General features: G+C 36.2%; 1 protein-coding gene across 5 annotated transcripts in view; it reads right to left on the bottom strand.

Moving 5' to 3' along the window:
- Window positions 1-18,495: 18,495 nt before the first annotated feature.
- PHF3 (PHD finger protein 3) overlaps window positions 18,496-25,715 on the bottom strand; it is a 100,091-nt gene continuing 92,871 nt past the window's right edge. For all 5 annotated transcript variants that reach the window (XM_027852882.1, XM_027852879.1, XM_027852881.1 and 2 more), the window contains 2 exons: window positions 21,123-21,318; window positions 18,496-20,898 (listed from right to left, as the gene is read on the bottom strand). In XM_027852882.1, the coding sequence (XP_027708683.1) occupies window positions 18,782-20,898; window positions 21,123-21,318 (2,313 nt within the window). In that variant the 3' untranslated portion in view covers window positions 18,496-18,781. The remainder of the gene's footprint in view (window positions 20,899-21,122; window positions 21,319-25,715) is intronic.

Below are 25,715 nucleotides of genomic sequence, written 5' to 3'. Positions count from 1 at the left end.
GTTGGACCTAGAGTCAGGAAAAGTCATCTTCCTGAGGTGGCACAATGGATAGAGTGTTGGACCTAGAGTCAGGAAAACTCATCTTCCTGAGTTCGAATCTAGCCTTAGACACTTCCTAGCTGTGTGACCCTGGGCAAGTCACTTAACCCTGTTTGCCTCATTTTTCTTATTTCTGTAAAATTAACTGGAAAAGGAAATAGCAAATCACTCCAGTATCTTTGCCAATATAAACCCCAAATGGAGTTTCAAAGAGTTGGACACAACTTAAACAACTGAATAACAACAAAAAGTAGGTAAAGGAGAAAGCTTGTACTTAATTTAGACACGGTTTTTACTTAAAACCTGCTCTTTTTTCCCTTAATTATTTTTGTGTGCTTTTCTGAACAACCTTTCCAAATTTGACAGCCTTAAATTGGACTTAGTATTCTAATGAAGTTTGATCAGTACTTAATATAGTGATCAAATTATGCATACAATTACATTCCAAATTTGTGAATGTCCTATTCATATTTATCCTAGAATTATGCTCTTTTAATTTGTTAACTTTGTTAAAATATATACTACAAATATATAAGTAAAAAATTTAAGTAAACTATATATAATAAGATTACTAAAAGGAAGTTGAACTCTGAAATTTAAGGCTGCTACTTAAAGAGAGGGGTCAACATGATGTTTCTGTCCATTTCCCACTAGCTATACTGCTTTTGACTTTTCTGGATCTCTCCATCATGCCTTCCTTCCTCAGGAAACTCATCATTAGGAAATCGCATTGAATTGAATCTGCTTGGTAGCCATCTCTTATCAGTACCTTCTGCCTGCCCCTCTGATTGGACTCTATGACTGGAGGGCAGAGCCATGGGCTCCAATGCCTCTACTTAAGGAGGGGGCTCAGCACAGTCTTCTCCCCATTCCCCACCAGCTATCTTGCTTTTCAACTTCGGCTTGCTTCTTGGTCATGCACCTTTTTCCTTCACCTTTCAGCTTCCTTTTGTGTGTTATTTCCCCCAATTAGATGATAAGCCCCTTCAGGGTAAGGACTGTCTTTGTTTTCATTTGTACATTGCCCAGCAATAGAAGGTGCTTAAAAAATATTTATTGACTGAATAGTAGAAAAAAATCATGAAGTCTCCTGAGGAGAAAATCTCTTTCCTCACTGCATAAGGGTGGGAGGCTACCAGGATAAAATGTTTTACATGGTTATTTTACCAAATATTTTTGGTATCACTATTTTTGTCACTATCTGAAGGGAAATTGATATAAGAAAATAGTTCTTGTGTTACAAGCACAGTACCTGGCACATACAGTGAAATCTTTAAAAAGTGCTTATTGGTTGATTAATATATACATACATAATATATACATTTGATTAATGACTATATAGTTAGTCTCCTATTCCTCTTATCTGTGACGTAAGAATAGGGGTTAGACCTATAAAACTTCATTAGGATCGGGATCTCCCAGGTGAGGTCATTCTCTCTACCAATGTAGGTCAGCATTTTATGCAAAAGTTTTATAGTCTTAGAGAAATTGCTTAGGGCAGGGAAAGGTTAAGTGATTTGTTCATATAAATAATATATGTTGGAGGCAGGACTAGAATGCAGGTCTTCCAGGTTTCAAACCTGCCTCTCTATCCACTCTAGCACACTTCCTCTCTTTGTGACATACAACTCATCACTGTACTTTTCCCTGTTGAGTTTATTTTACTTTCATCCATAAAATAATTCACACACACAAAGAAAAAACTTTGTTTTAAAATTCCTCTGTCTTCCTATCCTTTAGTCATGGTTTTAAAATGTGCAGCTTAGAAGGCTTTTAAAAAAAATCATAGGGGCAGCTAGGTGATACAGTAGATACAGCACCGGCCCTGAAGTCAGGAAGACCTGAGTTCAAATCCAGCCTCACACCAAACACTTGACACTTACTAGCTGTGTGGCCCTGGGCAAGTCACTTAACCCTGATTGCCTGAAAAAAAAAATCATGCATCTTGACATTTACAATGGCTATAAGTAAACACCTTTAAACAAATTCTGCTTATGAGAGTGTACAGTGTATAGCCTGGACCTAAAACAGAAAACGAACCTTAAAGGTTTTTCATATGAACTATTGCTCCTTTCTATCCTGTTTTTGTTTTGTTTCCGTGGGATTGAGGGTCTGAGAGTAAGTTGTATGAAAAGTTTCCATGTTTCCTTTAGATGAATGTTCCAAAACAAAGCCCTCAGTTATAAAAATGTTTTGATGTATGGTTTCAGTCTTACTCTTGATTTATGAAGGGATCTACATACAATGTAATTGTTTCCCTATCTTCGAATTGGAGTAATTATCATTTTAAAGTGTCTCTACAAAAGCTGTGATGAAAGCAAAGGAGGCTTGTTTTGAAGAAAGCACTTTGTAAAGACAAGGTGTGACTTATTAGACCCAGAAAAGGAGCCAGTCATTGACATGGAACCAATTAGAAGACAAGAGTTGCCCTAATGTCCATTTGTCCAGAGGACACAGCTATCAGAAATATTAGAAGGACTTTATTAGTTACAATAGAACCTCACTTATACTGTAGGCTCGTAGATTATGAAGGACCCTGTGCCAAAAATAACCATCAAAGAAGGGAGTACATTATTTAAAAAGTAGATTACCTATCTGGCCAATCAGTCACATCATAAAGTTTTTTAAAATGTCAAAATCAGATGGACAATTCATGAGTAATACCAATTTCCATGACAGCAAATTACAGAGAATTTTATTGATTTTTTTGTAGCCTTATCTATAAGTGATCTATCTTTCAGAAGTAATGAATCATCATGGATGTCATTCACTCCCTTTCATATTCGACAAAAGACGTATATTCAGTTATAGTTTCAGCCTCTTTCTACAGATGGCATCCTGTTTTATATAGGACAGTACCTCAACAGTCGGTCAGGTAGGAATGTCAAAGAAACTATTCAGAAGCATAGGGCCTTTATTTTCCTTCAATGAAATTCTGTGAAATGTTAACATCTTTTCTTTTTAAATAAACACAGAAATTTTTGTATTATACAGTATGGCTAAATATAACAATAATAATAATAGCATTTATAGAGTGCTTTAAGGTTTGCATAGCACTTTATGTTATACCTCATTTGATCGTATAATTAATCGATATCTGCTATTAAAATTTCCAGACAACTAATGAAAGCAAGGTTTGTTAGATCTAAAGCTAAGGAAGACAGTTGAATTGAAAAACAATGGTCTTGTTGAGAGGTTGTAATTATCTCTCATCAATCGCCATTTTCTTCTCTGGAAAGAGAAAAAAAGTCCCTTTGTCTCCCCTTGCTGCCTTCTGGTCTGAAAGTCTAAAGGGTGGGGTGTATAGGGGGCAAGGAGGGGGAAGGAAGGAAGGAAGGAGAAGGGGGAGCAAGTCAAAGGGGAAGATAGGGAAGGGAGAGGGGGAACATTTGATCCAAGGCCACACAGGGAGTAAACAGCAGAGCTGGTGAACCTAAGTCCTTGTATTCTAAAATTCAGTGCCCTTTCCACTTTACCCATAGTCTCTCATACTATCTATCATAGTAGAAGGCATTTTTTAAGCCTTTGAATTATGATAAGGCTGAGGTGTATATGAGTGTGTAAACTTTACAGAGAGCCAGCATAGAAGATTGGTTTTGGAGGCAGGAAGACCTGAATTCTAATCCTGCCTGTGACCCACACAGAAGCTGAGGGGCAGCTGGCAAATCACTTAACTTCTCAGTGCCCCCAGGCAACTCTCTAAAACTATAAATTACAAATCAGATTAGCCTATGAGGTCCTTGAGTGCCTGGACTGTTGCTTTGGTTTTCTGTCTTTCTTTTCCAGCACCAAGCACAGTGTTTGATACATGTTAGGGCTTAATAAATGATTGTTAATAAATGCCTGTTACCTTGAAATAACTTGATCTGAATCAGTAGAAGGAGTTTTTCCACATGGAGTTCCCTATGCCAATGGACCCTATATCATAGTCCTAGCAATGTCACACACACACACACACACACACACACACACACTTATTATGTATGACGACATTGTATTTATCTTAAAATATTACAGAATGAAAATATTTAAATGAGAAATTTCAAAATTTGGCAATTTAGTATGTGTCAAGTTCATCTTTATTTGCATTTGCACATTTCTCCTCTCCAGAGTTTTACCAAATATTATGCTTGTATGTATTATCAATGTATGCTATTAGTTCATAGGCTACAAGCCACAATATTTTAAAATATTCTACTTTGGCACTCATTCATGGCGATCTAATCCTCAAAAAAAATGGAATTATGGTACCAGAAAAAAAATTCCATCAGGTGCTTATTGAAGATCTGTTCATTTTCAATTTCTCAATAATAATGGTGTCCCAAACTCAATGCCAGTTGCATGATTTAACAAATGTCTTTAATATAGATGTCCATATTCCTTATAGAGAATGCTTAATGTGAGAGATGAGACTGTTAAAAGTATAAGGTGATACCAGTAACAGTTTGGTTGTCTTGCTAAATGAAATTACCCTACAGTCAAGCAATAGCATTGAATCACAGATTTTTTTTAGTTGGAAGGGACTTGACAGTCATCTAGTCCATTCCCTTCACTTTACAGATAACTTACTCAAGGCCTTATTGGTTTTAAATAACTGCCTGATCCTCTAACTTCAAATTTAGCATCCTTTCCAATGTACCATACTGCCTCTGAATTGGACCCACATTTTTTCAGAGAAGAACCATTCACTTGAGACAGGATATTCGGCTTTTAATTAATGACTAACTTAAACCTCATAAAAGATGCTAAATAATTTTTAATCTCTATTTCTGCAGGAAAAGACATTTGTAAAAATCTCAGCTGAGTAGTATAAATAAAAAACTCTTAGACTGGGTTGAAACCTTTTTTGGATTAAAGGCAGAACAAAAACAAGCTGGACTATGACAAGTTAATAGTATTATAATTTTAGTTTTGCCCTCAGGATTCCTGTTAGATAGAAGTACTGCATGTACACATACTCAAACATTTTCTTGAATATGTTATGCACAGCCAAGTAATTTAATTCATAGCCATGGTTTCCTATTTGTCATAAGGTGCAATCTATATAGGGTTGCAATGATTTATAACTTTTACATCATGATCTACGATGTATTTGAAGTTTCTAAGGATCTAAAAGGGAAATGGAAAGTTTAAAATGTTTGCTTATAGAAGGTAAAATTAAATTAATGGAAAATGCAGTCATTTTGGTGAATTAAGGGGAAGTTGTTTTTTGCTATTTGGTTTGCTAGTATATGAGTTCTGTTCCTTTTATATAAGATTTGGTCCATTAATTACTCAGTGATTCACACATTTTCAAACATGTTCATCTCTCTTAGAACAATAACTTGTATGCTTTCATATCCTATATTTTACTAAAGTGAATAATTATTTTAAAAAAACACTAAATATATGTAGAAAAAAGATACTATCCACACAGGTTTTCTCAAAAGGCAACACACTCTCTTGGGTGTATGTAATACAAATAAGCAAATAAAATTCTAGAAGCTAATTAGCATCTGTGTATGTGTACCATTTTAAATTTCACATTTTTAAAATGTCTTGTGAAAAGTCTTATTTTAGCATTTCTTGGCTAGCCCATCATTCTGATCATACTAGACACCTGAAATTTGGGGTAAAATGGAAGTAAAGAAACTTTTAAGTAGGCAATATAACTTCTACCCTGAAGAGTGACTTTAAAGAGCTGACTAAATTCTACTCCTTGTTTAAAACAGTGGAAATAACATATTCACTACATACAGGTTATTGAATAATAAATGATCATTTTAAGCAGTATTTTATGAAACCCAAATGAATCAAATCTAGACTGAATTCTTCTTGAAATGTCTTTCCTCCTTAGCTAAAATATATTACCAAAAAAAAACCCCCTAATTATTCCCAGACAGGTTCTCAAGCAATTAAGTCTTTAAAATAAGATAGATTTTTTTTTTATCAAAAGCCACAATGATTTGGACTGGGCAAGAAATTTAAATTGAATAAATTTCTAAGGAGAGGTTGCTGAGTAATGGAGGTAAAGGGAAAGTCTGGAAGTAGCATTAGGGAATAAGGAGTATCCTAATTCTCCTCCAAGACCAAAGCATAAGCAAATGTGAAAGCACAACCATAACCAGAGAGGATTGACAGGGATGCAGTGTCATAAGTGGGGAGCCAGATCTCAGTGAGGGATAATAAATTTACTAGGGTGAGAGAGAGGTCCAGGGTAAAGGAAAAAAATGCTAAATGTTGACTGAGAATTTCAAAGGACTCAGAGGAATAAGCAAGTTTATAGTAAAACATGGATGGGTAGGGTTCAGGAGGATAGAGATTGGAGTGAGACATTGATTGATAAGGAATGGATTAGAAAGGTGGGGATGAGAGAACAAGAGGTACCCCAATCCCTACCTCAGTGGGGATGAATCACTAATATGGCTGGTAATGGGGAAACAGGAGAAATTATAGGGGTGGAACGAAGTAGTAGTGTATCAATATGTTTCAGATAAGACTGAGTGGAGCTTAGATCCGGGTTCAGCTTCTGGACTGCTATTGCAGCTACTTCTCCTCTGAGGTGGCTAGAAGTACTAAGCAAGTTTTCTTTCCCTTGAGTTCATCCCTGGCCTTGATGGTGCAGTAGAATACCTTTATTGGCCCTTTCCAACGTGTCATACTTCTCTGAGTATACATACCTTGGTCTTTGATCTCAACATCAGTATACAATATGCCTTTGCTTCACAATTATTTGGGAAAGAAAAGATATCTTTTACTCTAATCCTATCCTCTCTTAATTTTTTTTACTCTCAGGACAGCTTATTAAAAGTGAATGCATAGTACCATGTAATAACCCTGGTTTGTATTATTTTGCCCTCCAAAAATTGCTGTTAGGTGATGCCAGGGTTTATGGAGTTAGGATCATAGATCAAATACCAGCATGGACTTTGAGATCAACCACTTCTTTCCCTTTTCGTATAACAAATGAGGAAACTGAGTCTTGGGGAGGCTCTGAAATGTCTTGCCCAAAATCACACAAGGAATGCGAATTAGGATTCAACCGTTGGTCTCTCAGCTCAACATCCAACACTGATGGCACTATGCTATGTTCTCTTAACCAGTATCATCAGATTTTCAGGGCATATATACATACACATATATACATATTTGGTGTTAAGTGACTTGCCCAGAGTCACACAGCTAGTGAGTGTTATGTGTCTGATGTCAGACTTGAACTCGGATCCTCCTGACTCCAGGGCCGGTGCTCTATCTGCTTCGCCACCTAGCTGGCCCTAGGGCTCGTATTTCTTATAAGATCTTGTGATTCCTTGCTAATATGATGAAATTTAACATGACCCAAACTGCACTTTGTGTTGTCATTATAAAGCTTTACAACTTGAATGTGTCTTTTTTTTAATCCTTAAAATGACTTTCTTTTAGAAATTAAGCTGAAGAAATGAAAAAAAAAAAACTTTCTTTCTCTGGCACCCATGGAAAAGTGGAATTTTCATAGTCCAACATAGTAGGAAATTTGAGGCTCTTTACTACCAACAAATACATAAAATAGGGGGATCATACAGGCATTTTGTGTCTTTCATTCAACTGTAAACAGCTGCACAAGGGCTTACTTCCATTCAATCAGTCCTTTCTAATATCTTTCTAGGATCATAGATTTGGAGCTAGATGGGCCCTGAGAGGTCATCTAAAACAACCCCCTCATCTTACAGATGGAGAAAACTAAGGTTCAGAATGAAATAACAAAAAAAAAAAAAAAAGGTTCACACAGGTATTAAATAGGGCAGCTGGGATTGTTCACCATGGTCCAGAACTCTTTCCACTGTACCACTTTACTCTTTCCCTTTTCTAAATGAATGAAAAAGCACCTACTAATCACTTAATATGAGACACAAACAGAAGACACAGTCCCCTGCTCCTAATCCAAAATTCTAATTAGAGGTGACAACGCATGAGATGTTAAACAGATGCCAACACCTAAGAGTTCTTAGTACATACTGGCAGGTCAAATAGCAATGGGGGAGGGGGAAAGGGGAAGGTGGGGTTGGAGGGCAAAGTAGTGTGGCAGAATAAGGCCTGGTGGCTAAAGGGTGTAGGGAATGACGGAAGGCTCAATGATCCTTCATCTTATTAGAAAGATTGCAGTTGGGTAATTCCCTACCCATCCAAGCGATGCGACCAGTCACATCTGGCCAGTAAGGGGTGAGGGCCTGGCTCACTGAAGTTGAAAAGAGGTAGAATAGGTATGGAGTTGGAATGCAGTGGAGACTCCAGTTTCCTTCCTACCAGAGTACGAATACAGATGGGGGGGGGTCACCTTTCACCCAGAAGGCAGACAGAGGAAGTGGAAAGCAGCATTGGCAGAAAGATGTGTGAGAGGGTTGTTTGGAAGGTCTTCCCATAGTTCCTACTTTTGCTGGGACAGAAAATAGGATTGGGGCCTGATGAGCAAGCTGAGGATGGCACTCACTGTGGGCCAGCTGGATGATGAGTTATGAAGAACTAACATTTTTATTTCTCCACCTAAATTCTTGTTTAGTCAAAGAAAAGCATTGTAGTTTATCACCTAGGAATCAATGTTCTATGGGCAATATCTATATTTAATAGGAAGAATTTTTAATTAAACAACATGGTAAGCTCAGGAGATTGATTCATAAAAAGAACAAATTACTCCCAGATCTCTCATGTAATTAAACCCAGTAAGAGCTATCACATAGTCATATGAACCTCAGAAATCTAGTCCACACTTCCTCCTTTTATTTTAAAGATAGAGGAAACTAAGGACCTGACAGTTTAAGGGAAGCAGCATAGAGGAGTTTAAAAAAAATTTTTTTAAAGCATTGGATTTGGAATTAAAGGACCAGAGCTCAAATTCTGACTCTTCCACTTATTTTGTGACCTTGAGTAAGTCACTTAACCACTATGGTGTCTTCAGTTTTATCCTACACAAATCAGAAAGTCTCTTTCAACCTTAAATTTATGCCTTATGATACTAAGGGACTTGTTCAAGAGCACATGCATAGGGGCAGATGATCTTTGGATTCAAGTGTTGTTTTTCTTCACCACCCTTGCCTCTTGTACTTTCCCTTCTAAAATAAAGCATAGAAGAGAGAACAGTAAGGCAGCCAAATGATTTTTACCCATTGTACTTCCACTAAAATATTACAATAAATGTTCTCTTTTCTTGCAGGTGATTTTTTATGTCTGTCACTAGCTAATAGTTCTGCAGCTACGCTACAACCTTGAGGACCAAACAGTCATTTTACAGTCCTTACAAAAAGTCCACCCTGTCAGGAGTTTTTGGCATGTGATTAAGGCAGGAAGAGTTGGTAATGAAGGTTACCTGGAGCTGGATGGGATCAACATCACTAAAAAAGCCACTGCTGGCATGAGAGCCCTGGACACAAGTACAGACTTTTACACTGGAGGAGTATCATCCTTAAATCTTGTCAACTCTATGGCCATAGAGAATGAACCTGTTGGATTTGATGCTTGTGTTCGAGAAATTCTTATAAATAATAGGGAATTAGAATTAACTGAGACAGGTGCTAAAAGTGGTTCCAAGATGGAACTCCCTGTGGGTATAAGGTATGTAAAAATAGAGGAAAATGTGTAGCACAAGTCTCAAACTTCTCTTGCAAATGCTTACCGCATTGGACAGGAAAGAGGTATGAAGAGTCAACGTACTGTAGAAATAATTTGTCTCCATCAGTCCTGTTGTATATCTATTCAGCCTGTTTCTTGTATTTGTATGAAACCTCATTTCTTATAGCAAAATTTGTTGGTAACTCTTACATTAAGTACATTTATCCAAATTACAAAAAGAGAGACCTTCAGTTCACCACTGTATCTTTAAATTTTAGCACAACTGCAACAGAAGGCTTAATTTTATGGATGGGAAATGCTGAACATGAAGAAAATGACTTTCTGGCCATTGGTATCCACAACCAAACTCTAAAAGTGGTGGTTAACCTGGGAGAATGTCTGTGCCTTTACTGTACAGCAGTATTCTCTTATCTTGTAAATAATGGTATCATGTAAAGGTAGTGCAAAACCAGACTTTTATCAAAGTCTACCTCGATGGTGATCTAATTATCTTTGAAGATATTGATCCAACAAAAAATTACATTGCTTTAAATTATGGTGGTGTCAGCTATTTGGGTGGTTTTGAATTTGGTTGAGGAGTAAACATGGTTACTCAAGGACTTTTTAACCAAAATTTTATTGGCAAAATTAAAAATGTGGCATTTTTTCAAGATCCAAAAAAAACTGAGCTGATTAAATCAGAAGGATACAATATTTATAATGGAGATGAACAAAGCTAATTGCTAACTGAGGTGGTTTGGATGGCCAAAATAAAACCTAAACATTAGGATCGTTAGTTTCCTTGACTTTGACTAGGTTAGTTATATAGTAATGGATATGTACTTCACTGAAATAATTTTTCTTTATTCAGCAATACTTTCTTGGGAAAACACTGAATGCCACTATTTAAAATTGGTATTGCATTTAAAATTTAAAGTTATTATTGTTTTAAATGTTTTACCTTATTTAGCATTCTTAGTGTTCATACTGTGGTTTGCTAAGCGAATTTAATGTGAAATTAATCAAGCCTATTAAAAGATCTCACTTCTTATACTACTAAAACCTTCAGAACTATCTTTTAGCATTGTTCTTCAAACATGTCATAAAAGTAGTAGTTGCTCAAAATGAATCTTTAAAAGTCAGATCTAGGAGCAGCTAAGTGGCACAGTGGTTAGAGCACCAGCCCTGGAGTTAGGAAGACTGGAGATCAAATCCGGCCTCACACTTGACACTTACTAGCTGTGTGACCCTAGGCAAGTCACTTAACCCCATTGCCTACGCATCCCCTCCCCCCCCAAAAAAGTGTGTCAGATCTTGGTGTTCAAAGGTAGACTATCAATTTTACTAAAATACCCCACTATCTATGTTGTACCATGAAGTTGTGCTTCATTTTAGAATGTGAGCTCTTTGAAGTCAGTAACTTTTCTACTTCATTATTTTGACTTTGTATCACCAGACTCACATAGTACTTAATAAATACTTGTTGAATTGGGCCAAAATGAATTCTGTGTTTTGACAATAAAGTTATCAGTGTTACATATTAACATCGTTTCTCTTAGTATTTTCAGGGTCATCAGGTTATTCATTTGCCATTTAGAAAGTTAACATAATGAGGTCCCAATATCTGAAAAAGGAAATGTGAAAATCTATTTTGATAATCAGAAATACTTTAAAAAAAAGTTATAGGCCCACCAGGTAAATAATTATATGCATGTTTTTTGATATTTTCACTATTATATTTGTGTGCAAATATTTGCTTGCTGAAATGTTTTCCAGCTCCTTTGGTACTGCTTACTATTTTCCAAACCCGTTCTTTTCCTTCCCCCTGCCTACTTATCATCAAATGCTCACTGGATCTGGGCATACTTCATCATGAACACATCACTCAAACATTAATAGTTCTAGTAAAACATTTAGTCTGAGGAGTTTTGATTTGAACCAAAATGGGGGTTTTGGCAATACAGACTTAATTTACTTATGCTATCAAGAGCAGGAGACAGTTTCGTGTGTTGACCTAAAAATCAAGAATTACCTATCTATAAAAGTTTAGAAAACATTGCCTACTTTACAAGTTTTAACCATTTCTTTTTTTTCTTCTATTTTTCAAATAATGTAGGTAATTCTCTTTGCCCTATTCAGGAAGCAGAAGTAGAACTGAACCTTGGTCAAAAAATGCTTGCACAATTTTCAGGATACATTGCTCCATGATGGCTGCTGTACAAAGACATCTCATACCCTTGTCAACACTAAAAATCACATCTGGAGAGCCACAATGGGGTAGTATTACTTAAAAAGGCAAGGCATTTATATATTAGCACAGGATTGATTTTTAAGCCAGTAAAAGCTTGTTAGCAAGATCTATGATGGTAACCAGAGGCTAGATTAGGGGTAGACAAAATACTCAAACAATTTACTAATGTACCAGTATGAAAAAAGGTAAGTAGATACAGGGGAATGGGTATAAGCCATGTTTTATTAGTACAGCTAGGATTTAACACAGGAGGGGATCTTAGAAACTGCATCTGTAATGAAGGAACATTTTGCTCTCCGTGGTGGGCTGCTATTCTTTTACTGGTGTTGCGTGTATAAAATGCATGACATAGGCAAGCATAGATAGTTTGCAATCTTGTATCACTGGAGGGATCTCTTGGGTCAATGAGAACACAGCTCTATTTTAAAATTTACGTATGTAACATGTACATTACGGGGACCTGCTAATATAGTTGATAAAGTGCTGGATTTACTATCAGAACACAGGAATTTGAGTCCCAACTCTGACACTAGTAATATTACTATGGGTAAGTTAATTGTAGTTCTCTGGTTCTGTTTATCTGTAAAAACGGTAAAGTTTCCACACTTTATCTTACCAAGTTTCATAATAAAATATATGATGCAATTTGTAAATCTTAAAATGTTACATATGTGTAAGTTATTATTGCAATAAAGTTCAGATTCCTAGTTGACAGTGATATACAATATTAAAATCTTGCTAAGTGCACACAAATGCCTTGATCCAGCTCTGTTCTAAATTCCATTTAGAGTTCTTTGATAAATTCTATGAAAATTACTTCCACTTTAATACAATTATAACACTATACTATCCGAAATTCAACTTTAGTTGCTGCTTCCTTGGCCTACAACCATCAGAATCTGTTTAGAAAGGTCTAACTGTAAAGACAGATGCATTTGTAGAATTTCCAAGAAACTATTTTGAAAAGGTTACAAATGCCCAGTAATGAAAGTAGAAAATTCAGGGCTGTTAAAGGAAAAATGACTTTTTGACAAGAGTGCATTTTAGCCCCATTCAACTTTTAAAATTTAAGGTACAAAGTACTACAGCCTCTTCTATGAAGCTATGCCCAGGTAAACCTAATTTCCTAACCCACTAACCTCCCTGAAAATATGCCTGTATCCATGAGTATGCTTAGGTGTCTATTTTTAACTATATGAAAATTGAACTTAAGATTACCTTAATTTTCAGTCATTAAGAGTGCAAAATTAAATGTGGACAACTAGGAATATAGATGATGAAATTCAACTCCCTTAAGAGGGAGATGAGGAACTATGCATATGAACTGTAGGATTCTTTCAGATGAGTAGTACAGTAGGAAAAGCACTGCCCTTTTGTAAGAGGAACAGTGTTCAAATTCTGCTTCTGATGTTTATTGCCTTGTTTGTATAACCTTGAGCAAGTGCCTTCAGCACACTTGATTCAGTAAACTCATCTGTAAAATGAGGGAATTATACTAATTGTGTGAGGGTAGTACCTTCTGGCTCTAGATACTATGAAGCTACTGAAATCATTAGTTTTGCTTGTGTTTCTTATGGGGAAGAGAATACTTGTAAATGATTAAATTACAGGAGCTATTAACTGGAGATCTGTGGTTATTTTTAGGGGGTTCATGAACTTAAAGAAAAATTACTTAAAATAGCAGTTTCTTAAATTATGATTTAAAAAAGCACTTATTTTGAGGGTTCTTTTACACACACAAAAAGGTTAAGAACATTCACTATGGTATAAAAAAGCTGAACTAAAACTATTAAGGGAGTGGAAGATTCCAAGACAAATACCAAGAGGCATTATGACTAATCCTGAGCAAATAAACACAAATTTGGCTATAGATACTTATTTTAATCCTGTAAGTTTTCCCTTTGATCATTCCTGAAGTAATGATGATTAAAGACTTCCAGAAAGGAACTACCAAGTTGCTTATACCTATTATTTCATTGTGGCAGAAGAGTAAAAAGGTAGAATGGGCAAATGAATGTTGGAAAGGGAACATCTTCTCAAAGATAACCCTTCCTTCATCCCATTGCACTACTTTTAAAAATTCTTTTGGAAGCACTTTAAAATTATAATTATCTTAAGAGGGAAATCCTACTATATCTTCAAGTGAATTTCTTTAATCAAGTACTCACAGGATTTAAAACTAGAAGGGATCTTAGAGACCTAAGATGAGGTCAAGTGACCTGCCCGAGACCGCGCAGTCTTTAAATGACAAGAACTCGATTCAAACCGAGGTCTCATTCTGACTCTTTGCACAGCACCACACTGAAGTGTGGCTAATTTTGTTTTGTAGGAAAGGTGCACAGGGAACTTTGGGTCACACCTGTGTTGATGTTTTAGAGCTTTGGATAGCCACAAAGGCCCCAAATATGGAACAGGCAAGAAATTGCCAGATATATGAGAACAAAAGGAAAGTGGGAATGACTTTAAATTTCACTAGCCCAGGAATTATGAGAAATGCCTGGGCCTGCCCAATTTCTGATCCCCAGTGCTTCTTAGTTCTGCTTACAACCACAGTATACTGATGATGATGTCACATTCAGAAAACCTGAGTTCAAATCTGGCCTCTACTACCCATTACCTTAAGTTACTTTACCTTTTTGTCACTCATCTTACAAGCCTATAAAATAAGATGGTCAGTTAGATGGTCTCCCAGTTCCCTTCTAGCTCTAAATCTATCGTCTTAAAGGGTTCATTTGTCTCTGAAGTACCCATGGCGATGCAGAAAGTACATCGACTTTGGATGGCCTTAAGTTCAAATTTTGCCACTGGTGATATTTATCAGACCTTGGACAAGTCAATTTACTTGCATGAGCCTGTTTCCTCATTTATAAATTGTTTTTTTTTTTTAGCAGTCTCTAAGGTTCCTAAGTCTTTATCCTGGAAAACATAGTGTTGTTCTGCCCTAGCAGAGTGCTTGACACACAATAGGCCCTTAATGAATATTTGGTGATTGATTGTTGACATTCCATGGCCTATGAATACACCCCCAACCTATCCCACCAGCATGGAACACTTGCTACAAGGGAGGCTGGGGAGAACTCATGGCTGAAGGAAAATTGGGACCACCTCTATGGAAAAAAACTCAGTGTGCTTTTATTTGGTTGGCTTCTATTTTAATAGTGTTTTGTTGTCATCTTCTGAAAAGGTTTTGTTTCTTCGGTGCTATGTAACATTCATCATGTGCCAGCCAAGAAAAAGTTGTGCACAATTAATTATAAGGGAAAAATGACAAGGAACCAAACAGGAAGGAAACACACCCCTGGAGAAGGAAGACTTGAGTTGAAAAAACTGAGGTCACATTTCCAGTTCTATCACTGTAAGTAACTTCTCTGAGCTGCCTTCCTCAAATGCAAAAGTGGGGATAACAACATATTTCATTCCCTACCTAAAAGGGTTGGGAGAAAAGTGGGTGAAAGCACTGGAACTGGAGTCATGAAGACTCGAGTTCAAATTCAGCCTCAGACAGTAGTGGTGTAATGACATGACTCTGGGAAGTCATGTTTGCCTTAGTTTCCTCACCTATTAGATTTGGGGTCATAACATTAGCACCTACCTCACAAGGTTGTTGTGAGGGTAAAATGAGGTATTTGTAAAGTGCTTTTCAAATATTTATCTGGAAATGACCTTAAAAATCACCTAATACAATCCTTTTCATTTTGTAGGTAAAAAGAATACAAAGAAACACAAAGACAAAAAGAAAAGCAAGTAAAATGCACTTCCTTCCTCCTAGTAGAGGGGTAAAGGACAATAGCTGCACAATGTAGTATATACTGTGATTTATCCAAGAAAGACTACATAGCTATTAAGTAGTAGTGAAGTTGGGATTGAAAAGCTAGTCTTCTGCCTCCAAGTCCAGTGCTCTTAAATGTGAGACATTCCATTATCTTACTTACACTTGAACATATAAAGTATAATAATTAAATCAGCAATATGAGAAAATTATAAAAATTCAGGGCTCAGTATTCATTAAGAAAAAAAAAGACAATCGCATTCCTTTAAAAGGCAAATTCAACAGGTTACCTCCTTAAGTACTCATGCCCAAATACATATTAGAACATAAAATAAGTGGAACAACCAAGTATGGTAGTTTTGTTTAAACACAAAACTAACATTACTTTTTTTTTTCTTTTTACTAGTTACTAGTACTTTGTACTGCCTTTCTTCTCTGTATACAGTCATTTTAATCTATATAAACATTTTTATATCTAAAAAACAAAATAAACTGGAAACCAATTTATCCACTGATATTCCAGCAACTTGCTGAACAAGGTGATACTAGGACTTGCCTATTTGGATAGTTTTGGCTGTAGGAAAAGGAGTCACAGAGGTTGGTACCAACAGGTGGAGGGAACACAGATGATCCCTGGCATGGGGGCTGGTGTTGACAGCAGTTGAAACAAAAGAGAAAGAAGGCCCAAAATTAGAAGTGATTGGTGGAACTAAAATAAACCCATTGATGGGTTCCAGAGCACACAATAACTCTCAGTAAAGAGATATCTTCCAACCTTTCTTCTCATGTTTCAGGAAATAGAAAGGTGATTTAAAGATAAGGGCAAACTGCTTATAAATGCCTCCCTGCTCTGTGGATGTAAAATGTTTAAAACAAAATGAGTGGAGCTTTAAAAAAACAACCTGAATTCTTTCATTTAAAAAAGTGGTTATAAGGGGTTACCAAAAATTACCTTTTTTAAAAAACTATTTTGCCCAAGAATGCTCCTGGATGTCATCTTTTCTACTGCATTAAAAATGAAGGGAAAGGAACTGAAGAAAAATTTTAGTGCCTGTCAAGAAGTTGCCACTTTCACTCCTCACAATTCAAAAGTCACCTTCCTCACGAACTGCTACAACTTTCACTTTCCAGGTATTCATACCTTTAAAAGAGCTTAATGTTTTTTGTCTCAATTTCAACTGAAATGGCTGGAACCTGGCTTTCCTCCATCACCTAGTTTGCTTTTCTTTACCTGGACTTTGTAAAGGTCAAGAAACAAGAAATCTTGCCTGCCTGTTGCCTTCTCAGTCGGAACCAGGTAAGTCAAATTATTCCTGATTTTTAATGGCTCCATTTGAAATGGCAGAGTTGCCAAAGGTTTAAAAAAAAAAAAAAGTAATAAGATCTACTTGCTCTTAATTCAGAACTGCTGTTTTTCCATAATGATGAGGATTAATTAATCCTTTTAATTAAAATACATAATTTAAATGACTTTTTAAAGATTAATTTTTAAAATTAAGTTTTCAGAGAAAAAAGGTAGCTAAGCTAAATCTGGTTTAAACAAGTGGATGAGAACTGTTTTTATTTCAGGTAATTTTCTGATGATTAATGTAAGAGTAAACAGTGTTATAGAAGGTTCTTGTGGAATAGGCCACCACTCACCAAAAAGAAATAAGGAAACTCAAAAACTCTCTTTTACCCTGCAATCATTACCAGTGCTATTAAACAGTAACACTGACAGATAAGCTTTATCTTCTTAATTTACCTCATTTCCTCAACTGTAAAAAATGAGATGTCCCAGCTCCATATCTATGCTCCTGTACGCAGTTGCTTTTAATTTATATTACTCTCATGTACATAAACAAGTAAAATTTAGTTCTCTTGGCTTCAAATTCTGCATTACTTTGTATCATTAAGAACTTTAAATTACAGCAATCCCACAATATGTATTTTAGATTCGCCACTAACATCAACAATGCTGAAGAGGGTATCGCAATTTATGCAGTACATATACCTGTGCACCTCATTAAGTAAGCCATTATATATTAAAATTCAGATTTACACTAAATATGAATTTGGGGTAATTATTCACTGTGAAAGGAGTCATAAAGATTCCTTTAAAGAGAAAGCTATTGTTGTGATTTAAAATTATTTAATCTACACAAATTTGATTTACACACAACTTTTCAGGAATACAAGTGCTAATGTAGAGCGAAGTATTATCTGTATACCCTGGTAATATACAACTCTGACATTCATTTAGGGAAATGCTGCTTTTTTAAATGTCAGCTGAGTATGAAAGAGGAAAAAAAAAACTACTGGTTTTCCTTCTTCTTAACCAATGGATGAATATATAATGTATATTCAGCTCTATGTATTTGTTACAAGTATGTTTTAAGTGTAATTAAAACCTAGAAAAGCATCCTTTTACTGTTTTGAAATCAAACACACAAGATAGGTGAGAAAATTTTATCAGATTAAGAATCAAAATATCCCTTAAAATATTTACATTTTACAGTAAAAAGGATAGCAAAACACAAGATCATGTACAAGCTCAAGTATTCAAGTTTCTGAAGAGCCAAAAGGGAAAATAATGGTCTACTACAAAGCTGTAGTTTATGGCATTAAAAATGTCTTATTAAACAAGTGCAGTTTAAAGTAATAAATGTACTGCTCAGGCTTCCAAAGGCTTGTCAAAAATGTTCAGCTATATTATTAGTATCTGATAAAATTCAGTTTGGATTTTTAAACTCCTCTACAATCTTCCTTTAAAAACAGTGCAATTTTAAAACAAACTTACAGTGAACTTTGCCCTAAAGAATTAATCATCTTGAAGGACGTTTATATGAGGCAGTATATTCCGTACATAATCAAATTTACCAATTACAGAAGAAACTAAAATTTCTAAGCCTTTATTGCATATTAATAAAAGAAATCTTTGAATATACAGCAATGTAAAACTTTTGAAAAATATTAAAATCCTACACCTAGGAAGAGTTGGTATGATGTAAAGGATGACAAGCATTGGTACATAGAGCTTTGTACCAAAACATGGACATTTCTGCAAAACACCAACACTGAATTTTAAAAAGATGGCACAATCTTAGCAGGCATTCTTACAAAATTTTAAGATGAACCATACAACAGTTACTTAAATGCGCTTTTGAAATAGCCTGCATCTTTTACCTTTTGCTTTTAGCTCTGTCAGTGTGGTCCCTATCTTTGTGGTGTCTGTCCCTGTCCTTTTCACTATGCCTACTTTTCTCCCGTTCTTTGTCCTTTTCATGGTCTTCATTTTTAGGTTTATCTGGTTTCTTCTCTACGTTCCTATTATCTCTGTTTGATTTTCCATCTGATCCTCGGTCACTGTGTGATAACCGAGACCTCTCTTGGTCTTTGTGCCCTTCTTCCCTGCTTTTCCTGTCTCTCTCTTTTTCTTGGTTTCTGTCTCTACGTCTGTGTCTTTCAGACTCCTGCTCCCATTCTTTTTCATGTCTCTCTCTCTTTAGGTGGTGTGAGTCACTATAAAATCTCTGCTGGTCACCTTTCCCCCTGCTAAAGGGCTGTTGGTCTTGTCTGCCCCAGGGGTCACTATGACGCCTCTCTGGTCTCCGACTATCTTTAATGGGATAAAAGTTTTGTGGACCTGAAAATCTTGATGCTTGTGCATGAGGGCCCATGAAATGTTGAGGTTGACCTGGTAAATGAACAACAGGTGGCCAAGGCATCATAGGATTCTGAGCAAAACCAAAGCCTGGGGGAGGAAGTAATGGAGGTGGCAAATGTGGTGGATATCCAAACATGCTTTGTGGGGGGAAAGCAGGAGGCCCTGGAAATGGAAAGCCAGGGGGACTAGATTTAGGATGTTGAAAGTTGTGCTGCTGAAGCCTAACAGGCGAAAAGTTTCCACCTGATCCCGGGCTCATGCTTTTTGAAGTGAAGTTGGTGGTTTTAGAATTAAATTCAGGTTGAGATGTGTTTCCTGCTTCAAAATGAGATGAAGTCGTGGCTGCTGGTCCCCTTCGAAATGTGTGTACAGTTTCAATGTTTTGCATTGAAGACTCATCCTGTAAATGTTTTGTCTCCTCTGCCTGAGAAGTGTGTGCATTTTCTATTGAAGTTGTTATCTGCTGATCCTCACACTTTGGATCGCTGCTCTGCTGAAAATGTGGGTCTTTTTCTACAGAAGTCTGCTTTTCCTCTAGCTCTGTGGGCTGGGTTAGTATCATTCCAGTGTGTTCTTTGTCATGTGATTGATTAGGTATGGTTTTTTTATCTTCATTTCGGTTACTATCCCCCTCTTTGTTGTCCAGAGTTATCTGCTGATTTCGTCCAGCTGCCTGCCTGGGATCCCTCTTAAGATTAATGAATTGTGGGGACCTTGATGTATTAGCAGTCATGTTTTCAGGACTTGTGCTAATGTTATCTCCATTTCCTTTTCCTCCATTAGATGCAGTAGGAGAACTAGTATGTAAAGTTTTACTTTCTTGTGAAGCATTTTCTTGATCTTGTCTTTTTGATACTTGCTCTTTACCCTCTTCAATTTCTTCACTCTGTGACTGAATAGACAAATTTGTTAAAAATGCCTCAGTAGAAACATCTGGTGGTTTTCCTTTGAGAGTGAGACCTGGCAAAGTTCCTGGTAATTGCAAAGAGGTTCCCAGTACTGGTATATCTTCTACCACTACTGAATTTTCTGCAGATTTGGGTGGGTCGTTTACTTTTATCTTCATATCATCTGTTTCACCAATAGCTATGTCCAAACCATCTATTTTTTCTTCTTTTGAGTTCACTTGTTCATTTATTAAAGGTATTTCTTCAGTAGCACTTGGTTCCACTGCTGGCTTAGTCTGTTCATGTACCTGACCAGTGGTACCTAAAAGGCTTTGAAGTATATCATCCACTGGCAGTGGTTTATTTGCTAAGTCAAGAGTGGAAGGTTGATTTTCCCAGCCTATCAACACACCAGGAAGAAACCTTAGAGGTTTGGGAGGCTCTTGTTTGAGCAACTCTACTATAGGCTCCATTACAGCTGGAATTTCTTCCTGAGAAGCCTGCTGAAGCTTGTTTCTCTGTTTATGTAATACAGTTGTGAAAGAATTAAAAAAATCATTTTCTTCCTCTGGCTCTTCCTCATTAGAAATCTCTATTTTAATTTTTTTATCGGGGGGCAAGGTCATTGGGATACTTTCAGGAGTCTCGTCTACATGACTAGTGCTACTACTAGCAGTAAACTGCCTCTTCATTTTCTGACGGATAATCAACCCCAACAACAGATTAGGTCTATGTAGTTCAAGCCCTGTAAAAAATGAAAATACAAATTAATATAAATATTTTACAAATAATTCATTTCAGATAAAAAATTAACATATTTACCTTTTACAATTTAATCTTTCATAAAAATTATCTAAGTTGGCTTTAGGTACACAGTTTTATAAAAGGAAAAGATACTACAAGAAAGAAGCCTGACCAAAGGATAACCCTTAATTTTAGTCATAACTGATTATGAATCTGTATACCTACCAGGTCCATCAAAAGGCACAAGAGGGTGTGGAATTTTATCAGAGGCACCCAAAGGAATAAGGTACATATCTTTAACCTGTTTCATGTTATTAGCAGCTACACCATAGCGCTTTCTGCTACTGAAGTATGCAAACAATAATGTATAAGAAATTTGATCTTCTTCAGTCACTGGTGTAAAACGAACCACACAAATTTCCTGGTAAGAAAAAACAACAAATGTTTAGCCTAAATTAAAGTGATGCTTAAAATAATGCCATTTCATGAAGATTTTGTAAATCTGATTTATCGTTTAAACACATACATATTTTAACCAGAACAGATTCTTCTTTTCCATATCCCTGAAGAGAGGTTGTTTAAGAATTATATTAATGCCTAATTTATCAAGCATTGTCAAGGAATTAGGAGTTACACATAAGTGAATTTTCTAGATAATTCAAAGTTACATACTTCAGATACTTAGAAAGCTTTAAAACATTTTAACTATCTTAGGTAGAAATTGTTTAAGTATATGTGTGTGTGTGTGTAGACACACACACACACTTTTCACATTTTCCTAACTTTTTATATGGCATAGTGGATGGAGAGCTGACTTCAGAGTCAGAACGACTTTGGACAAGTGACTTAACTATTCTGGGCCTCAGTTTCCTCAACTACAAAATATGGGGGTTGGTTTAAATGGCTTCTTGTGGTCCCTTCGAGCTCTAAATTTATGAACCGAGTTCCACCCCTGACATACAAGCCTCTGTGTAGGTAGAGGGAGTTGTCTCAACAACTTCCAAACACCAGTTAAATCACAGATCCAGATCCCTTCAACTCATCAGTGAAGCATATTTTTACCTATTCTCAAAGACTCAAAGTTATAACCATAAATTACAATTGTCGTGATGGAAGGAAGGTACTTGACTGAGATCATCTTCCAGTCACAGAATCAGAAGTAGAAGGGACCTTGTGCCATCTATTCCAGTACAACACCCATTTTATAAGTGAGGAAATTGAGGTCCCCGGATAACAAGTGAGTTGTCCAAGGTCATAGAAGGTAGGATTCAAAATTGGGTTTTCTGCCTACAAAGCCAATGTTGTTTCCACTCTACCGTGATGCCTCCATTCATTCAATGTATGCATGATGAAGAAAAATACTAAAGTCCTCAAGAATCACTCAATTTTACAAGACTAATTGCTTTTATACCAAGAGTCAAGGCTTTTGAATTCCTTGTGGCTGACTGGTCTCAAACCATGAATCTAACTTTCTTCTCTTTCATCAAAGAATTGTACATGGAACAGACATTACCAATTATCTAGGCCAACTATATTATATACATAGTAAAAGGACCCAGAGAGATAAGGTCACTAATATCTAGCTAGGGACAGAGACCAAGACTAGAACCCAGGTCACCTGATGGCCAACCAGTTTGGTAGTATTTCTGCAACAATGGGACAGATGACTCAACTCTTTACTTTTAGCTCTATAACAATGTTCTTCTTAAACTCCCCTCCCCCTGCCCCCAACCAACAAGTTTAATTTGCTGGCTGTAATCTATTGTGGTTATAAAGTTAGAAAAGTTCTATGAACATAGCGTAAGGACTGTGAAATCCATTGACTACTCTGATCTTTCTTCCTAGTTCTCGACCACATTTCAGAAAGACAAGTGTTATTTTGAATGGTGATATAGCAATTATAACTCAATTACAAGTGGGTTCTTTTTCATGGAGATTTGTCATCATGGTTGAGAGAATCCAATTTGAAGTATGACCCATAACAAACACCCAGAAATTATATATTAAAACCTACATACTAGATTAGAAATATTTTCTAATATATTAGAAGTAAAACACAACTCTGAGTCATCATTCAAATATTAGCAGGAAAATAAGCATCAATGATCTGAACATGGCTCTCTACTCCTTATCAATGCATTCACTTAGAAGCATAGACTCTTTGAGAGCCAACTAGTAAAAAAATATTTGTTTCTCTACCCAACAAGTCATCCAGCCTTTTCTAGAAGACATCAAGAAATAAAGGGATCCTAATACTTTATGATGTGAACTCATTTTTGGATACCATTTATTAGCAAGTTTTTTCCTATATTAACCCTAAATTCACTTCTTTGTAATTTCCACCCCTCTTTGATGTAACAGCCCTTCAAAAACTTAGCTATATCCCCAAAGACTTCTCTTTCTCAGGTTAAACACCCCCAATTCCTTGAACTGATACTCATGTTATGTCCATAAGGAGTCCTGGTTCTCACACTCTTATTTTATACATGTGCTTCCTAAAATGTGGTACCCAGAACATTTCTGACAGCTGGGCCAATGAAAAGTACAACAGAATCATTACCTCTCTAGCCTTGAATTCTATGTCAACTAATGCATCCTAAAGGATAAATAAGCTTCTTATTGGCTGCCCTCTTGTACTGTAAAGGTAAATTCCCAGATCTTTTCCAGAAGAACTACTGTCTAGTCATGCCTTTATCATTATGTACTTACAAAGATGGTTTACTGAATTCAAATGCTAACATTTCATTTTCCTCCAGTAAATTTCATGTGATTCTGTCCAATATTCTAGTGTGTCAAGATCTTTTGGGACTGTCCTCCAAATGTTATCAGAAGCCCATTTCAGCTAATTTTTATTTTTCTCCTTTAATAGTATAATGAATCTAAGATCTTCTAAATGTGGATACTCTCTCAAACTGTGTAGATCACATCATATCAATACCTTCTTATCCCATGTAACTTTTGCCCAGTTCTTTCCATAAACCTTCCATTCTGGGGGCTGCTTCTTGATCTTCTGACGCAGCCATGTATATCAACAATGCCTGTGCACTTTCTCTCCATAGATGATCACCCCTATTTCTTTTCTAGTCAGATATCTATTTGATGACATCCTTTATAACTCCTTTCTGGTAATATTTTGATGCTTACTCAGGTGTGCGTGTACCTTAAATAAGCTTCACTGTCTTCAGAGATAATGGTATTCCATATATTGCTGCCATTTTAAGAAAAATACAGATGGTCAAAAATACAAGTCTTTGGTGCTTAAAGATGTGTGATAGTTAGTAAAAATCCATGAACAATTTCCTAAAGCCAATCGATCCTTGCACAATTTCTCCTATTCAACTCCAGGCCCAGCTCATTACCCATTTTCAGTGTTTGTCCAAATTTATGGATGAACAGTTCTATCGTTCAACTAAATATTAGAATCCAGACAGTGGTTATTCTTCCTTTGGGATTTCCCTGTGTATACAGTGAGACTAAACCCCTTTGAGTAATCATGGATCTCAACTAAGAGGCTCTGAAATGTTCTCAAATTCAATGTGATCACCATATAACAACTGGAACAACTGGAGGACCTCAAAATCCATACAGAATTGCTCCTCCATTTTTACCAAGAGTTCTTAACCTTTTTTGTATTTCAGCGATCTCTGGCAGTCAGGTCTCTATGGCCTCTTTAGAATAAAATTTTTGTTTTTAAAAATTCATAATTAGTGGATGCCAAATTTCATTAAGAGGTTAATAAAAATAAAGATGTATTTTTTAGCCACCCAAGTTCACAGATACATCCTGTAAGAACTCTCTGATTTGGATTCTATTTGGAAAACCCTCCATGTCATTGGTGAACACATTTGGTGAGCATACATTTGCCTCTTTAAAGTACTGCAATCTATTTAGTGCTGACATGCATGAAAATAACTTGATGGCTAAGAGCCCTTAAGGAACTATTTTGATCTACTGAATCAAATGCTTTTTTATTGTCGTGTCTTCTTTAGTTCCAGTTATATTTCCTCATGCAGCACCCACAGAAGTGTTCAGAATCCAAGGTGTCTATCACTTAATGAAGTCATGAAGAAATTTACAACAGGCATCATGACAGATCTTTTCTGGTTTTGTCTGTAAATGCCCTCAGAATAATTTGGTTTCAATGAGTATCTTGCCAGATTTTCAGTAAACTTGTTTTTCCCTTTTATTGCTTATCACTGTGTTACGAAGCAGTCTGGTTATAATCTTTCACTAGCCTTTTTTGTTAAATTCTACAAGTAAATCTACATTCTAAATCTCTGATATTTTGGCTGCCTTATCTTTCCAACTGGCAAGGAAATGAAGTATTTGCTGGCTGAGGTGGTTTCTAGGCTCTTGTGATCTCTTCACTGTGACAGTTAATGCACACTACTATTTAACCTTAATATTCAGTTTCTCTTTCTAAATTAAGTAACAAAATTCTAAGTTTATGACCTTGTTTTTTATTCGGTAAAGTGTTTTTCCTAGCTTGTGAGCTAACACAGCAAGCTCACAGAATCATATAAGTCCCTTAGGATGAAAACTAGCCTAGTTCCACACCTGAATTTAATTCTCAACACATATCAAGTTTGAAGGTATTTTTACAGTGGCATTCTCTAGTAGGCTACTTACCAAAATTGAGTAGTGTGGCTCTAGAAAAGAGTGCAAATGTTAGTATTTATCTTTCAATTCCACAAATGCAAAAGGTTCACTTCTTTTGTTGCAGATAGAGTGTCCTTCCTATATGGAACTTAGATGTATGTGAACACACACACACACACACACACACACACACACACACACACACACACACACACACAC

The sequence above is a fragment of the Vombatus ursinus genome, unplaced genomic scaffold (genome assembly GCF_900497805.2).
Source record: "Vombatus ursinus unplaced genomic scaffold, bare-nosed wombat genome assembly UNPS02009835.1, whole genome shotgun sequence".
Classification (NCBI taxonomy): domain Eukaryota; kingdom Metazoa; phylum Chordata; class Mammalia; order Diprotodontia; family Vombatidae; genus Vombatus; species Vombatus ursinus.
The sequence above is the reverse complement of the archived record's forward strand: the minus strand, read 5'-3'. Positions and strand labels throughout refer to the sequence as shown.